The sequence below is a fragment of the Cornus florida genome, unplaced genomic scaffold (genome assembly GCF_030987335.1).
Source record: "Cornus florida cultivar Cherokee Brave unplaced genomic scaffold, ASM3098733v1 CherokeeBrave_3.0.0_Hap2_Chr11, whole genome shotgun sequence".
In the NCBI taxonomy this organism is placed as follows: domain Eukaryota; kingdom Viridiplantae; phylum Streptophyta; class Magnoliopsida; order Cornales; family Cornaceae; genus Cornus; species Cornus florida.
In genome coordinates, this window is record NW_026775581.1 from 136,402,628 (window position 1) to 136,420,787 (window position 18,160).

The 18,160-nt window shown below is 34.5% G+C and overlaps 3 protein-coding genes across 4 annotated transcripts; 2 read left to right on the plus strand and 1 right to left on the minus strand.

The window, feature by feature from the left end:
• The first annotated feature begins 1,992 nt into the window (after positions 1 to 1,992).
• On the plus strand, positions 1,993 to 5,860 carry LOC132284690 (uncharacterized). The gene is made up of 9 exons (XM_059786813.1): positions 1,993 to 2,248; positions 2,377 to 2,471; positions 2,600 to 2,698; positions 3,542 to 3,646; positions 3,799 to 3,903; positions 4,322 to 4,460; positions 4,662 to 4,777; positions 4,870 to 4,926; positions 5,239 to 5,860. Exons 1-9 carry the CDS (start codon positions 2,101 to 2,103, stop codon positions 5,347 to 5,349), a joined length of 975 nt encoding a protein of 324 aa, XP_059642796.1. The 5' UTR covers positions 1,993 to 2,100; the 3' UTR covers positions 5,350 to 5,860.
• Positions 5,861 to 7,631: 1,771 nt separating this feature from the next.
• Positions 7,632 to 9,644, plus strand: LOC132284691 (CLAVATA3/ESR (CLE)-related protein 25). Its single transcript, XM_059786814.1, has 2 exons — positions 7,632 to 8,097; positions 9,221 to 9,644. The coding sequence occupies exons 1-2, from the start codon at positions 7,850 to 7,852 to the stop codon at positions 9,261 to 9,263; spliced, it is 291 nt and encodes a 96-aa protein (XP_059642797.1). The 5' UTR covers positions 7,632 to 7,849; the 3' UTR covers positions 9,264 to 9,644.
• A 3,225-nt stretch (positions 9,645 to 12,869) lies between these two features.
• On the minus strand, positions 12,870 to 15,373 carry LOC132284689 (probable inactive receptor kinase At1g27190). 2 transcript variants are annotated; one of them, XM_059786812.1, is made up of 2 exons: positions 15,061 to 15,372; positions 12,870 to 14,980 (listed from the first exon to the last, which is right to left on the minus strand). In XM_059786812.1, the coding sequence occupies exon 2, from the start codon at positions 14,832 to 14,834 to the stop codon at positions 13,272 to 13,274; it is 1,563 nt and encodes a 520-aa protein (XP_059642795.1). In that variant the 5' UTR covers positions 14,835 to 14,980; positions 15,061 to 15,372; the 3' UTR covers positions 12,870 to 13,271. The 2 variants fall into 2 exon arrangements, with proteins under 2 accessions (XP_059642795.1, XP_059642794.1); XM_059786811.1 differs by having other exon boundaries at positions 12,870 to 15,373.
• Positions 15,374 to 18,160: the final 2,787 nt, after the last annotated feature.

Below are 18,160 nucleotides of genomic sequence, written 5' to 3' on the forward strand. Positions count from 1 at the left end.
TTAAATTTTACATAGTATTTTAACGTACTATAATAAATATATGAAATAGTTGTTGTATAAGCAATGTAACGCAGTTACTGCATAAACTATATGCAACATTTTATTTTTTTGATCTTTAAAGACATCCACTAATTGGAGGGTTGTCAACACTTTGTCAGGTGTTGAAGTTTTCACAATTCAATAAACTCTCTGTTTTTGGCCAAACACTTGGATGTTCAGTATTCTTCTCATTTTTTTTTTTAATTAATTGGACTTGTAATATGAAAGAAGTTCTCACTCTCTCCTCTCCTCAAATTAAGAAGTGTCCCAAATAACCATAAACAATCTCTCTCAAATTTTAAAAAACAAATCACACCCATAAACAAAACCGTTATGTTAGTTAAAAAAGGAAAGCGAGGAGAAAACAGAACAAAACTAAAATAAATAAATAAAAGGAGGTGGTTGATTGATTGATTGGGATCCAATAATCCATGGGTTCATTGCAGAGATCGTCAGTTTCATTTCGGAGACAGGGCTCGTCGGGGCACATTTGGGACGATCATCTTCAAATATCTGGCGAGCTTCATGCCGCATCCACAGCTCCAAAGAAAAACCATAACAACAACTTCCATCTCAAGGATGATATTGTTGATTCTCAGCACCCTTCCATCACGTCCTCGCCCTCTGGATTTGAAACTAAGCCCTCCATGGCTTCCAGTTCATCATCATCAAGATCTGAAAAAAAGGCTCAAAGGTGTGGTTTCACTGCCATTTTCCGGCAATGTGTGGGCTCTCGTGCCTCCTAGACTCGTCTCTTTAATTTCATTCTCTTTCTTTAGCTTAATTACTACCTCTTTTGTAATTTTTTTTTTATTATTATTTTTTTTGGTTCTTTTCCATTTTCTATCTAATTCTTCTTTGTTTTGGATCAACACGGTAGCTTTAGAGATGCTGTTATTATTTGTAGACCATTCAGGAAAATCTGAATTATTTGTAGGTCTGTTTTGCACCTAAATAGACAGAGAGGAATTAATGTTCATTCTTTTTTCTTTCTTTTTTTTTTTTGCAATTTCTTATTTAATGTCCTTCCCCAATATTTCGAAAATGACTAAGAACCAAATGTTTGATAATTCTATGCATCAGATAGTCATATGATTGAATTCTGATGCTAGTGACACAATGAGGATTAATTGAGATTTATTTGATAAAAATTTAGGACTTTTTTTCAATTTATGTCCATCAACTGAGTCTATTAAGAAGAAAATGGGCATGTAAAATTTTCTTTGAATTTATCCAATTCTTAAGTCTAAAAACAGTTCTCAATACTTTAAAAATAAAAATTTATTTTCAAAAAATTATAAAAGATCATTTTAAAAAAACTTATATTTTAAAAAAATAAAAAGAGTTTTTGTAATGTATTCTAATTTTAATTATTTGAAAATAGAAAAATATTTTCTACATACAATACATAAATTCACCATTGGTATTTGTTAGCGCCGACCTTATTCCAAATGACCATAATATGCACGTTTTGACTTCTTCTACTACAAAATAAAATAAATAAAAAAAATAAAATTGGAAAAACTTTCTAACCTGGTGATTTATTATATTTTCGTTATTTTTGTATATTTAAAAATAATTTAATTCAGCTATTGTTGAATGTGAAAAGTTGAACGTTTAAATCTTAAGTGGGACAAAATGAGTGTGTGCATTAATTATTAGAAAATTTAGATATTTACTTTGTCTGATAAATGAATTAAGGTGTTTGAAAAAATAATTTATAGCTGTGGACGTGAGTGTTAACAATTTACATTTTTTTTTCTTTCTCATGTGTTGTTGTTTACTCTTCAGTGGATGATCCGAAACATAAGTATTGAAGTCTCACTTTTCAACGCATCTTGACTTGAATGTAAATAGTGTCAGCAACACATAATTTTTTTATTTATTTTTATTTCAACACAAAGAAAAAAGAAAGTACTAAAACAAATAAATAAATGAGAAAGAAAAAACCTTATCCTAAACAAAAATAATCTCCCACTAATGGCATTTTCTCACACTGCACCATCATAGTATATGCATCTGTATAATCTCCACTCCCGTGGCCAAATTTGAACCCTAGTAATGGCGGTTTCATTATCCCCAGTTCTCTCTCATCCCTGCGTCAATACCACCTCCAACCTTTCTTCGTCTTGCCCCAATCTTGCTCTCATCCCCGTCTCCTTCAAATCCACAACTCCACGCCGCTCCTCCGTCATAGTCTTCTCTTACAGTAAGTCTCTCCATTCCATAATTCACCGTCCTATTTTTTTTTAGAATCGATCAATTTGATTAAAATCTTTGAATTCTTTTTTCTCTTTAATGTAAGATTGTTAATCTTTCTTTACCTGACGAAATCAGAATCGAAGGATGGACTGGCGACTGATCAGAAGAGAGAGTTACTGGAACAATACGGTCTCAATCCTGATGAGTTCTTATCAGAACCTTCTCCAAAGGTCTCATATACATAAATACACACACACACACACACACATATATATATACACTATATAAAATTATAAAATATGTTTTTGTAGATGTATATGCTTGCAATGGCTGGGTTTTGAATGTGAATTTAATATAGAAACTGAGGAGAAAGGAGCTGCAGAAGACAGGAAGAAGAGGAAAACAAGTCCAACTAGAGGAACCTAAGCCGCCGAGGGGGACCCATAAATTACTTCAGGTAACTTTGCGTTTGTTTCTATTTATCATCTACCTGATTAATTTTAGTAGATATGTGTAAAAAGTTGTAGTGATATGATAATGCAAAGATGAAAACTTCATACATTTGGTTGGAATTTCAAGTTTTATTTTTTCAATTAGCGTCTTTGCTCATAAATATGGTGTTGTTTGTGAGGAGCTGAAAGCATGTTTGAAAAGTTATATCGTCACTATGACTTGTATTTGAGTTTAAGACATCGTATATTTAGACAGGGCATTTTCAGAAGCTAACGTTTTAGGCATAATTTTTAAGCAATGAATTTACATTATTGGTAAGTGTGATCTAACCACTTATTAAAGGACAAAACATTGTGATCTAGCTACTTTTCAGTTGTCACCAATGGAAATGGTGTGATCTAGTTGAAAAAATCCAAGCTTAAATAAAGGGCTAGCCTAGTGCACAAGGCTTCCGCCATTGCAGTGTGTAGGGAGGGCTAGATGTACAGAACCTTACCTCTGGATGCAGAGAGGCTGTTTCCCGCTTTGAATCCGCGACTTAAAGATCACAATGGAGCAACCTTATTATTGCGCTAAGGCCCACCCTCAAAAACCCAAAACATAAATGAGCAACCTTACCATTACGCCAAGGCCCACCCCTAAAGAACCGAAACATAAATGTGCCCTTAAATATTAGCTTTTATCATTTGAAAGTTAAAACGTGAATACAGGGTTAACACAATCAATTGAGGCCTGAGGGCTCATCATTAGGAGAGAGGAATTGCATATTGTTTTGTCTTAAGATGGGTAATATAAGATACTTCTCTTCTAAAAAGAATGATATACCAAATTTTTACTAGTTATGTAGGTGCTTGGAGGAAAGGCTCGAAGGATGAAATTGCTCTCACCAAAAGGCATGGATGTTCGCCCAATGATGGAAGTTGTGAAAGGTGCAGCCTTTGATATTCTGCAGGTAAAGATCTTATCGGAAATTTTATCCTAGTCGTGTAAACAATTTAACATGTTCTGATATATCAGTGTCTTCCTCTTGAATTGAACAATCATGAAGATTCTAGTTTGATACTTCTATTGTTGTTGTTAAGAACGTAATTTATTTTTGTTAAGGTGGCTGGTGGTTGTCCTGCATCCTTGAGGCCGGGTCGCTGGTTAGACTTGTACAGTGGTACAGGATCTGTTGGTATCGAGGCTATCAGTCGAGGATGTTCTGAGGTATATTATTTATTTGAAACGCATTTCTTTGTAGTATGGGTTATCAGTTATGAATTTTTGGATACATCTGGTTTCCTCTTTGTTAGCTGATAAGTTATTGTTGAACATATAGTTTGAACTTGCAAAATAGAAAATAGTATAATAAAGGCCGGAATTGCTTTCTAGTATATATATATTTTTTTCCTAGTTTGGTACTCACGCACACTTGTCTCTTCTGAGGCTTGAACCCCTGACCTCCCTTTGGGAAGTAAGAGGCTGATGCCGCTAGGCCATTGGCTCGTTGGTCTCAGTATATTTGGATAATAGAGTGACTGGAATAAAGTGCAACGAGATAGTTTTACAGTTAGAATGGAAGTTACTTTCACAGTTTTCTTGTTTTGTGCTGAAATGCCCACTGCCTGTACTCGTAAATTCTCAGGTGCATTTTGTTGAGATGGATCCATGGATTGTTTCAGATGTTCTACGGCCAAATTTAGAATGGACTGGGTTTCTTGATGTATCAGTTATACATACTGTCCAAGTTGAAAGGTTCTTGGAACAGGCAAAACAATTCGTAGGTATTTGTTACCTTTTGCTCTCTCTCTCTCTCTCAAATAGCAATTATGTAGGTAGATGATTTATTCCTCTGAAAATAATAATCTTGGGTATTCAGTCGATGTATTGTTGGTCTTAGAATACTGCATTTAGTATGTCATTCAATTACCACTCTGATTGTCTGTTCATTTAGAGTTGTTGCAAGTTGAGATTTGTTTGTGTAGGTAAAGATGGGCCTTTCGATTATATAAGTGTTACACCTCCCTACACACAAGTGGATTATGGAGTATTGATGGATCAAATTTCAAATTCGTTTGTAGTTGGAGAAAATACCTTTATAGTAAGTTGTGGTTTCCCTTTTACTTCTTAGCATGGCTCTTTGTTCATATTTTTATTCTGATTTCTTATGAAACTCTAATTTTTATTTTCTAGGTAGTGGAGTATGCTTTAAGAACTGACATGCTAGATACATGTGGATGCCTCATTAAGGTACTTACTATGACCTTTGTATCGTCTACAGACATATAGTATTATGAGATAAAAGATAATTGGTTAGTCTTTTGACTGCTAATTTATTGAAATGTTTAGACACGTGTTAATTTTAAGGATGTACGTGGAGATGGACTGATTGCCTTCTTTGAATGTGAATTTAGTAGTTAATACGTCTGATGATGATGTAGAACTTAAATGCTTATATTTTGAAAATAAAATAAAAAATGGAGCTGTGATTTTGTGATACGCCTCTAATTATTTATGTTTAGTAAGACAATGTTTGAGTTGAGTTGTAACTTGAAAGTGCAGATAGCAGATCGACGGTTTGGCCGAACACATCTTGCAATATATGGACCCAGTTGGGCACTGAAAAAGAGAAAGTCGGAGAAGTCAATTTGGCCAGCAGCAGGAAATGTTTGAGTGGAAGTGGGAATTGAAAAGATACTCGGAGGTTAATTGGTGCAGAGGATGCCATGGCATGTAGTTGATGATCCATTCACTGCTGTCAAAATTGACCAAGCCACATTGGCTATGATGATGGGTGTTCATGATTCCAATGGGCATGGTAAAATGCTATATGTGGCCACCATATTACTAAATGTACCGATGTATTGTGTTGGCATTAGCATCTTCTATAGAAATTGCGGAAGAAATATTGCAGGTCAATGCCTTCTGAAGGACTTTTGGAATTCCCTACTGATTTTTTAGGTACTAGAAGATTGAATCAACGCGAAGTTGAGAGGGACATAGTTTGTTTAGAGTGTAACAAATTTCAATTCAACTCAAGATGGTCTTGTCTCAACTAACTTTTCTGTATTGAAAGTTTTTGTGGCGTCGATATATATGTATTTACTTATTTTCCCCTTTAAATGAGATTCTGAACATTGTTACTAGAATTCAAAGCATTAAATTTTTTTCCATCAAATTTTAATTTGATGTCCTCCGTTACAGAAATGCAACATTTGCAGCGATGGTGTTTGTCATTTGATGCCAAGACAGGCTTTCACCAATCAGCAGTATGATGTTCACTTATGGGGAAGGAAACGCATGAGTGAGTAATGAAACGAGGAAAGAAGACCACTGACAGCCTGCCCTCCCATCCCTGATCAGTATAGTTTAAAGACAAGCTGGTCCAGAAACAGAGCGGCGTTTGGATGTTTGTTAAATTTGAATGAAAAAGACACTTGACAAATTGTCAAACACGGGTTTGAATAAAGGGTTAGTTCAGTGCATGATGTTTCTGCCATTGTGTGCTATATATATATAATAACAATGATAATATAATCTTATCTATCAAATGTTGGAATAATATAACAAAATGAGGTGCCACTAAATATGTGTTGTATACATGTGTGTATATGGGATCAAAATCGTCTCCTGCGCAACCGTAGAACCGGTCACAGCCAATGAGTTAAAATCGTAAAGTTAAAAATTAAAAAAGCAAAACTTTTATATATACATACACACGTACATACGAGACCAAATCAAAACCAGACTAACTTTTTGCTCTTTTTGTTTTCTCTCTACACAAACATTTCCCTAACCTACAACTTCTTGTATATCACAACATTTCTCTAACCTACATCCCAACTTTTTCCTTATCAACATCCCATTTATTGTACAAATACATAAATAAACATATCTTAGTATAAATTGTATATCACAACATTTTCCTAACCTAAGTTACATTTCAACTTTTTCCTTACCAACATCACACGATTCATTGTGTTAGGATACTAGTAAGGAGAAATTTGAAAAATATTGGGATATTGTTAAGAAGAAAGTTGAAATGTATAGACTTTCTATGTTTACACTAAAAACTAAATTACCAACATCCCAACTTTCCTCTTACCAACATCACACTATTCATTATTTTATCTTGTTTGGGATACACGTTAGAAAAATGTTGGGATGCTAGTAAGGAGAAAGTTGGGATGTACGTTAGGAAAATATTGTGATACAAGATCAACATTCAAACATTTTCTTAACAAGAGAAATAGATGAATAGTAGATCTTATTCTAAGAAAATATTGGAATGTATATTCGAAAAATATTAGAATGTTGTTAAAGAAAAAGTTGGGATGTATAGATTTTGTATGTATGCACTACAAACTGACTTACTCTCTTGTCTTTTTTTACTAAGTGACGTGATAAACTTTATATGTATACACTAATATGTCTTTAGTAAAAATTGATTTACTTTCTTTTCTCTTCTTTAACTAATTGACGTGACAAAATCGTGTCCATATATTATTCACAGGCTGGGACATATTCATTGTTGCGCAGGAGACGGTTTTGATCCGTGTATACGGACTTCTCATTCAAATACCTCATTCATTGTTGCGCAAGAGACGGTTTTGATCCGGACTTCTCATTCAAATACCTTATATTCTATTATTGGGAGAGAAATTATTGGATTAGGCACAAGGCCCTATGTCTTTTGGAATACATAGGGAGAGAAAGAGGTCCCATTTGTTTGCTACATAAAAATTCACCCACCTAAAGGAAGAGTTTCTACCCCTAGAGAGCCTAGACCCTAATCCATGTAAAAAGCAATAACGATTTAAAAGCAATAATACACTACTTTATTTCCTTTTGTCCTTACTAATCTCTATCTCTCCCCCCCCCCCACCCCCCTCTCTCTATATATATATATGTATATATGTAAATAAGACCAATCTATCCTCACCCGCCAAGCTAAAAACACTCTGCTCTGTCACTTCTTTTTCTATACTCTCTGCCTTTCTTGTTCTGCTCAGTGTGCTCTCCTGATGCATTATTAAATTCTCATTACAAACATCAACGTGATCGTTTCAACCTCATCTTCATTCCTATTTTTGGCATTTCTGCGTTAAAGAGGACGGTTAGAAGATTCGAAAAGAGATATAATATATATATATATATATATATATATATATATATGGGTGTCAGAAGTGGTAGTAACCACACTCTGATAACCTCACTGGGAGTTGTTGTGTTGATGGGTTTTATCTGCTTCTTATTGGTAGCAAATATTGTAGCCAATCGGGCAACAAAAACAGCTACAATAACGACGATTCCATCAACCACAAACTCAGATGTCTTGAAGCTGATTGGAACAAAGAGGCCTGCTGTTTATTATGTGAGCAAGAGAAGAGTACCCAATGGACCTGATCCTATTCATAACAGGTACATATATGTGTATGTATCCACTTTATATTCATGCACACTTAATTATCACTCCCTATATATATATATATATGCGTGTTTACAACTACACGCACTCATATATCGTGTTTTTAAAGTTAATCATACACGCAGAGTCTCAGGTGAAACTTAAGATGGAAGCAGACTTGTTAATTGTTATGATACAAAAACACAGAATTTCCTAATTTTTATCATGTACCACCTTAGTCTGAATTTCATGAGAATTGATGTTCATTTCATAAATTCTCACCCTATTATCAATCTGGATTTTGTGAATATGATTCATGATCATAGTCTCTATTAAAACGGATGCACATGCCATATGAGGTGAAAATGAAATTTTGTCCAATTTTTAAAGCCAAATCATCAAAGTTCCATTTCTTAGCTACATAAAGTAGTAAAGTACAAAGTGCATATAGGTGGTTTTGTGTGTGTGTGTGTGTGTGTGTGTGTGTGTGTGTTTGCTTGCGCGTGTGTGGGGTTAGGAGGGAAACATATTTGTCTTTTTCTCTATGTTATTGTATGATGCAGATAATTAACAAAGCACTGTACATGAACTTCCCTTTTTAATTAAAGCTTCTTTAATTCAATCTTTCTCTTATTTTTATGAAAGACAAAAAGACATGGGGAAGAAGAGCAACAACACCTTTTTTTTTTTTTTTTTTTTAGTTAAAAAGAGCAACAATACTTTAATTTAGGATAGGGAACATATAGAGCGCTTTATTGTATAATTTAAATTTAAAATTCGTTTTTGAAGTTCCACTTGAGTTCAACAAATTAGGTTCACAAACCCATTTAATGAATCGTCATTTAGGCCAACTAAAGAGGGGTGGAGTCAACGAATTCAAGGCCGGACATGGCAAAAAGTATGCGTGAGTACTTACAAGAAGAAGAAGAAGAAAAAAAAAAAATTGCCAATCAAGTTTATCATAAGTCCGTGCTATGGATATAAAAATTATTTTTTTGTATTTGACACCACATTTTAAAGTACATAATCATAATCTAAAATGGTTCCAATATTATATATAAATGATATAGTATATGTCTCTGACCCTCTTCTCCATCATACATGCTTTTACAGTTTGACAAATTATTTTTACTTCAGGAAAACAGCAGTGAAGTTTAGACAACCGCCTGGTCAAGTTTAAGTGGCGAGTGGGAGGGGGATTGACGGATCGGGATTCTCTATAGTTCAACAGTCTTCAGTTTCCTCCCACTGTGTCCAGTTTCCTCTATTTTCTAAAATGGAGAAAACTGCACACTGTTCAACCGGAGAGGATTTTGCACCGAGATTGACAAGCTCCAGATTTATGTACTGCAGAATAGAGACATGTTTGTACTTGAGATTTGAGATTTGAGATTTGAGATTTGAGATTTGTTTGTTCTATTTGTTTCTATGGCATTGGAAAACGAGTGAATTTAAATATCTAGGTTAGGTCTTTTTTTTTTTTTTTGCTGTTAATTATGCTGCTCCACTTTTGGGTGTTGTAGAGTGTTTTGTTAGCTAAAAAACAAGATCTTTTTTCTTTTATTTTCTTATTATTATTATTTTTTTATTGAAAAAAAAAAAAAGACAAATCGTTAAGTTGTAAATTAGTTATTATAGTATTTTCTGAGTCATGCATTGCACACTACATGTGAAGGTTGGCTGCATGAATTGCAAGGAAGCATATGTAAAAGAATGTATCACGTACGTATGGGCATCAGATTCATCAAAATTTCTCTCCCCCAAAAATTGTAAGTACAATAAAAACCTTGAGAAAGACTAAACTTTTGAAGTTATAGCAACAGAGTCAGTATCTTATTGTCCCAACAAATATTGAGAGAGAGATTGGTTTTTCTCTTTTCTTTTTCTTTTCTTTTTCTTTTTTTTTTTTCATTTTTTTGGAAGTTAGAGATTGGCATTTTACTTTCCATGAAAAAGAGAGAGTCGAGAGACAAAAAATGGTGCGAGAAAAATACAGCACTACCCGAGAAATGTGTTAAAAGTCTCTGTAGCTCTTGCGTAGGCTTGTAATGTACTCCGGAGCAGTATAGTTTAGGGGCAATGGGTTTACTTTTATCAAGTGCTTCTTGTGTTCCCAAAATAATGGAATTCCACCCATTAAAGTCGGTACTCTTTCCGAATCAGCAAGTAAATTTTCTTTGGAGATTCCCGAAGGGAATAGGGAGGAAATAAATACATAATTAAATATTGAAAAGTGGTATATGTGGATTTAATTTCCAAATTAGAAATACTCTTTAAGGATTGGGGAGCGTTTTATCACGGGCAATGATCCCCAGTAAAAAAGCCAATGATTACATTGTTAAATACACAGCAAATTCTCTTCTCGTTGCTTTTTCCTTTCTACTTGTCTCTTCCTTTGCTTCTTTTTCTGGTTTGATTTTGATTGTTCCAAGAAGCAACAAAGACTTGGTCTAAAGTGAGATTTTCAAATTTACACACCTTTTTTAATTTTCCCCTTTTTTGTTGCACGAGACGAAGAGACAGATTCCAATCTCGTGCTGTTTTTGTTATTCAAAAGATGAAACACATTCGATCATGATACACGGAAATGTCGCCGTACCACATATAAATAAAATAAGCACCGAATGGTTAAGCCCCACCCAAAGTGTCAAACATTCGATTAAAACACAATAAGAGAATAGAAAATCTATCTTACTGATGATCGTATGCAAAAAAATCGCTTATACCCCCACTTACTGCGAGCTATTGGACTCGAGTTTCAGCTTCTTCTCATAGTGACAAGACATCATTGATCACCGTGTAAAATTGGATATGAATAATTGAGAGCACAAACGCAAAGACGACTTAGAAGTGAGAGCCTTTACTGTAGCTTCAAGCTTATTATCTTGCTTCATTTCATGCAGCGCAAACTGGCAAAAAGGAAACCAAAGGCTCTCACTTCTTTAACAAAGTACTATCATCAACTCAAATTACAAAGTATTTCTATTCACAATTCTCACTACTCTAATTTTGATTTCAGAGATGGACCAGATAGCGCCTACCAGTGAAACAGTTGTGATGCGACTATAACCAACAAAAGACTTTAACAGAATTTATTAGGAAAATCTAAGGTCAAACAGGGTCTCTAGAGAAACCTTTCTATATTTTGCTTATGTTTTTAACATTTCAACTCATATGATTAAAGAGGAGGACTCAATGATTATTCGTTCGCCAGACTCCTTCCTTGAAGCCTAACATGGGGACTAGTTGAAGTAATGAGCCTTCCAAACCACTTTCTTCCCTTTTCTTTCTACTATATTTTTCCACACAAGATAAAAATGTACCACTGTCTTTTTCAAACAAGATGAAAAACTATAACACTATTCTTTTCTCTTCCTTCCCTTCTTTTTCCGTCCCTAGCTATGCGTATACCAACATCTATCCGCAAAATGGTTCTATAAGTAGTAGTTAGCCATCCGAGATTCTTAAGATCTGGAAAATTGTCACTCTCCCCTGTACCATTTTTTATATTTCTTTTTTAACAATTAGAAGAAAAAACAAAAAAAAAAAAAAAAAAAAAAAAAAAATTACTTTCTTCAAGCAATGCTTTTCTTCAATTACTAATTCCCTAAAATCAACCAGTTTCTTCAATTGACACATGACACTACTGCGACACTTCACAAACAACTAGAGTTAACTGGTTTAACATAGCTAGGGAGTAAGAAATAACAAAAACAAAAACTCTTGAGAACCAATTGTTTACCATACTAGTAGTTAATGGAAAAGAATGGTCTTGCAGTCACAATCACTGTTCTATGCAATGCAACAAAGGGTCATTCTAAAATGCTCAGCTCTATACAGTAAAATTACAGGTACCGTTTCTGGTTTAGCAAGATATGCCCTAAACTTTGAAGGCTTACTTTCTTTGTACTGAAACACTCCCACTCATCCACAATATTTACTCTAAATGATCCAATGGATTCTAGGCTTCATAATTTCTTCAAGAAAAACATACTTTGCGACAAACTTTGTGGCCGGGTGTGATGTGGGCGGGTACACTGGCAGGCTATGGGTGTCATAATCTCACATCGCCTGGGGACGGTGAAGGTCAAGTGCTATATGTAGGTTCAACACCCTTATATGACACAACGCGTTTTAAAGCCGTGATGGTCATGAACCCATCAGAACTCCACGGTTAAACTTACTTATGCAAGAGTAGTACCAGAATGGGTGACTTCCTGGGAAGTTTGGTCAGGGGAGTCAAAAGCCGACAATATTGTGTCAGGTAAGGTGAGGGTTGTTGCATATTTATTTTTCGAAAAGAAATAAATATGTCAAAACATTAAACAAAAAAGTAGTGCTACTCCCACCGATGGGAGTTCTTGGCCCCCATTTATATCCATCCCGTGATTTCAGCCACTCCCAACAGTGTACAAATCATTTCCCTAAACAAAAAGGTCCATATTTTGTTTTTATTCCTAAAGCTGAGCTTTTAATTCAAGCTTATAAATTATCAATCATTTTTTTCCCAAGTACAAGGTTGTCTCAGAAACTAGACCAATCAATCCAGCAGAAAGAAGAATCAACAAACTCTCTTGACCATGCAAATCATGAAATTAGAGAACAAACAAGTAATACTTACATACATCATAAAACCATAAACATCAAGACATTTACAAACAAGTGTCATAAAAATCACATGAACAGAGAAAGGTTATTGTTGACAGCAGTATAAGTGCCCCAGTTCTAGTAAGACTTCATAGAAAGGTTGTGATCATTGACTACAATGGAAGGATATCTAATCAAGTAGCAAGGAAAGGACCATGCATTAAATAAAGCAAATCAAAGACTTACATAAAACCAAACCAATAATGGTCCCTTCAGTTGGGTACAATTATGACATGATAAAGATGAAATTTCTTAAAACTACAAAGACGAGCATGTTACAAACATCAAAAGAACTTGGAGGCCGTTTTCAGTACAACAAAGTGCAAATGAACAGATTTTACCAAATAAGAGGAACTACAGTTTTGAGAAGTTTAGTATATCGTACAGCTATATCCAATAAAAAGGGAATTGAACCAGATAAAATGAAGAACGCACTGATTGGTATGAAAGCATTTGAGAGCTTACCACAAGATGTTGAAAATTTTTACACAGCAAAGTGTAAACCACTTCGTCATGCTTCTCCCTTCCATTTGCTGCAAAGTTAAATTGGACGGCCAGTTTCTTGCCTGCCGAAAAGTAGAGGAAATTCATCATATTGCTCAGAGAAACCTTGGCCCTCAGCAATGCTCTTCAATGCTTCGTAAACCTGGTACATTGGCCACCTGTCCTTAGGCCGAGAAACCACACAATTACAAGCAATTCTCAGGAACTGCACAATTTCTTCATCATGGCCCCTTGCACAGAGAGCCTTATCAATGGCATTCTTAATTTGACCAGAACTAGAGAGCCGATTAACCCAATCCACCAAACTTCCCTTGAATCCTTCCTCAGCGTTGCTGACTTCAAGAGGTTTCTGCCCAGTAGCCAACTCCAGGAGCACTACCCCAAGACCATAAACATCCCCTTTTAGTGAAGCTTCCATTGTGCTAGAATACTCTGGAGCTACATAACCAAATTCACCTAAATCCCCATTAACAAAGCTACTCTCATTAGCATCAGAAGATGTCATAAGCCTTGCCAATCCAAAATCCATTATCCTAGCGTCGAAGTCCTCATCAAGTAGAATCACTTTAGAGCTTATGTACTGATGCAAGATGGGAGGTTGGCAGCCGTGATGAAGCCAAGCAAGCCCCCTTGCAGCACCCAAACCAATCCTAAACCTGGTTGCCCAGTCCAATTCAGCTGCATTTCCATTCAATAGTGAATACAGAGTTCCATTTGACATGTGTTTATAAACCAGAAGCTTTTCCTCTTCCACCACACAGAACCCCAACAAGGGAGCTAAATTCGGGTGCCTAAGCAGCCCTAATCTATTCATCTCCCACCTAAACTGCTTCTCACCTAGCTTGCAAGTGTTGAGCCGCTTAATTGCAAGTGCAGACCCATCAGGAAGATCAGCCTTATAAGTGGTTCCCGTCCTAGTTGTGATGATGATATTTTCTGCACTGAAATTGTTGGTCGCAGCCATCAAATCCGCCAACTTAACTTTCACAAGGGGTTTCTGAAACAATGAAACCTGAAGAAGTTTGTGCGACCTCAACCTCTCAGCCCAACTCCCATCATCGTATCTTCCAGCCCCATACCCTCTCTTCCTCCTCAGGCTGGACTTTGTAAAATACCACCACCAAATGCCAAAACCTAGCAACATCGATGCAGCAGCCCCAAAAACTCCGGCCGCAATTATAATTGCAAGATTCTTCTTGCTCAAACCACCACACTTCCCAAGCGGCTTACCGCAAAGTCCATCATTCCCAGCGAAATCGGCCGAATTGTAACCATCTAAGAACGGTGGAATCGGTCCGGACAGATCATTTTGGGCAACAGAGAACTTCTTTAGACGACCCAAACTTGAGAACTGGTAAGGTATAGGTCCAGATAATTTATTGTTCGACAGCATCAGAGTGTTCAAATAAGAACAATTAGCAAGTTCGTCCGGAATTGGACCACTGAGATTGTTAGTAGACAAATCTAGGGTTACTATAAAAGGCAACCAAGTACAAATTTGTTTAGGAATCGAACCGGATAGATCGTTACCGGAGAGATCCAGAGACTGCAAGCTGTGACAGAAGTGTAAAGGCTCGGGAATTTGGCCGGCGAGTTGCATATCACGAAGCTCGAGACCGAACAGACGGTTCTCGCGATCGTTCCAACAAGACACGCCGACGTATTTGCATAGAAATCCAATCGAATTGTTGGAGAAAGTCCATGTTGCGAGCTTACCTTGAGGGTCTTTGAACGAGCTCTTCAGACCTTGCAAGCACTTCACATCATCATCGCCGATCGCAACACAAACGATCCACAAAAACACAATCACAACTGATAGAATATACCTGAATACTCGGAAACAAGTCATGAGAGATCGTTGATCGGAAGAGCAAAGATTGAATCTGGTTTGGGTTCAGTTATCTAGGGTTAGGGTTTACAGATTCACACACATATCAAACCCGAATCTATAGCAGGAATGGTCTAAGAAGAGAATGGAGGAGAGACATTGACTTGGTTTGGGGGTGTGAAGAAAATGACCAGAGTGTTGCATTTGCGACTTGGAACTGAATCTTGCGGGGGGATTTTTAGCTTTTTCGTTGAGTGGGTAATGGGGTTGATAATTCAATTCAATGGTTAAGAAATTACGCTGAAAAGAAAGTTGGTTTATTAATAATGAAGTCTATTGTTGACCAAGAGCACTGGCTATGGTCCAACAATGCCCACTTGGACACTGGCACTAATAAAAATGTGTCATCTTCATCATATGGACTAGTTTTTTTGGTAAAGAAAAAAGTTCAGTCAACAAATCATCATATAACTACTTCGATGGTTATAATTTTTTTTTTTTTTTAATCCGACCAAGTTTACTATAAGCAAACTTTTTAGGGTAAAATATATATATATATAATATCCAAGTATTAACAGTATGCTTTGTTTGTTTCTTACTTTGATTCTGTATTTTGAAAATTCAATTATAAAAAGTCTTTATTTTATTAACTGTCTTTTATATTTATTTTATGACTGACAAAACAAACAAACAAACCTTACAATGTCATTAAAAAAATCTTAAATTAGGATCTATGAAATATATATATAAATAATACTTACTTAGTGAGTTCAGATTTAGTGTACTGGTGCAACACAATTACATCATTGTACAATACAATTATATTATATAGTGAAGCACACTTACACTACAAAATGTATCACCCATTCAATAATTTTTTTAAAAGTTATACAATACATTTATGTTGAAAATACAACACTCATGTAACATATTACATCTTATTTCAATGGTATAACACCATTAAAATGAAAATTTAATATAGTTACATTGTTGATTTAAAATTGTTCCATTCACTATGTAAATTTGGTACATTTGGCAAGGAATAAAAGTGACACATGAGAAAATCCCGATTCTTCCTCGTTAATTAGTAATAGCATAAAATAACGCAAGTGTCATGTAAAGAAAAGCTACAAACCCATAAAAATGCCACAATTTCTCTTTAAAAAAATATATATATCCTTAATAGTTGAAGGAATTTTGTGTCCATTAATATTGGAGTATTACAAGTTGGTGACGGGCAAAATGGTCATAAAAGTCGCAATATTAACGGAAATATTACTGCACATGGGCACACATTACAGATCTTTTGAATAGTTTGTGAATTTTTTTTTACCAAATTAATAGATCAACAACGTTTTTCCAAACTCGCGTGTGTGAGAGGTTTTTTAAAAATAATAATAAAAAAAAATAATGTATTACCTTACTTTTCAAGTTTTTATGCATAGGTGGAGTGGATGTGGTTTGTTTATCCTTTTTCTGAGTTTTGTTTTGTTTTTGCAGTAAGGTCCTTGAGATTATGTTTGTGGTGTCATTTTCAATCATTTTTTTTTTTTTTTCCGAAAGTTAAGATGTATTGATTATGTAACTGTACACGGTCCAAACAGGCCAAAAGCCCAATACAACAGACGAGCCCAAAACTGTCAAAACAATGGACCAAGTTCATCAAAAGTTGAACAAAGACAATGATAGTCTACGAAACCCTAAACTAAGCTTGTCTACGCCAACAATCATTTTCCATTCTCTAACATATTCTTCGTGGAATGTAGGTGTGTTGGATTACTTGCCACTGGTCAAATTGTCAAATGATGTAACTATCGTGGAATGCAGAGATTGGACTACTTCCAATGGTCAAAGTCTCAAATATCTAGTTTAACTAAAACATTTCATTTAGGTTTTCAGAGATTGGGATTGCTTCTCTACCCCTTAAAAACACTTTTATTTTAAAGAATTGCTATTGTTTTGAAGAATTTTGAGCTTATACAATTGCCTTCTGAGTAGAGATTGAATATTTTTTGTAACTTTTTTTTATTAGACAATTTTATCCATTTTATTTTGTATAATCACAATTATACCACTTATTTAATAAAATTGTTATTATTAAATATGGTAACATTATATTAAATGATATTATTGTAAAATTAACAATAAAAGTGTTTTAAAAAAATTATTACCAAATAAATAAATAAATATTTTAATTATGAAAAATACTTATTATAATATGTCACCAAACATCTAATATGTTTATTGCAATTTTTTGATAGCTCTGTTAATAAAAGTGTTTTTTTCTATTCCAACAACAATCTCAAATGAGTTCTAACAACTGTGTGGATTTGATATATACTGGATTAATATATATATTATTTTATTTTGTTTTTTATATATTGGATCAATATATATTTAAATTTTTTTTTTTTTATGGAACTTATAAATAGAAATTCAATAAATAACTCCTATAACTCTCAAACTTAAACCAACTCTACAAAGACACACAAATATTTAAAATACATGGTCTTGAAATAAATCTAATTGATGATGTTAAAAAAAGGAAACAGACGCGAGAGAATGAATGAACAAGTTTTGAAATAATTAACGAGCTATAGAGTCTTATGGACCTTGTGATTACATCCCTCTTCATAAATTTAAAGGTAAGAAGAAAAGACAGAGAATGAATAAAAATTGACCATAAGGTTAAAGAGTTGAAACAAAATGGAGAGTTGTATGCTTTTCAATTCATTAAATACGCTAAACTGAGAAAGATGTAGGACCCAAATGAGTATATCCATTATACGATAGTGGGGTGTATCCACTGAATGAGAATTCTTTCTCTGCTCCCATTTCATTCAAACTATTTGTTGATTTATAAAAATAAAAAAGGAATAAAAGTGCTAACATTTATCCGCTAGTCAAAATATTAAAGTTTTACCTCATTCAAAAGTTTTACCAAGTTAATATCTCTATCATTTAAAATTATTATTTTTATATTATTAAATATATTTAGATTATGTTCGGTGGCATATAATTGAAGTATTAAAATTGAAATTTAAAAAAAGCAACTAGTAAAATTCAATTAATTTTTTTTTCAATTTCATCAATTACAA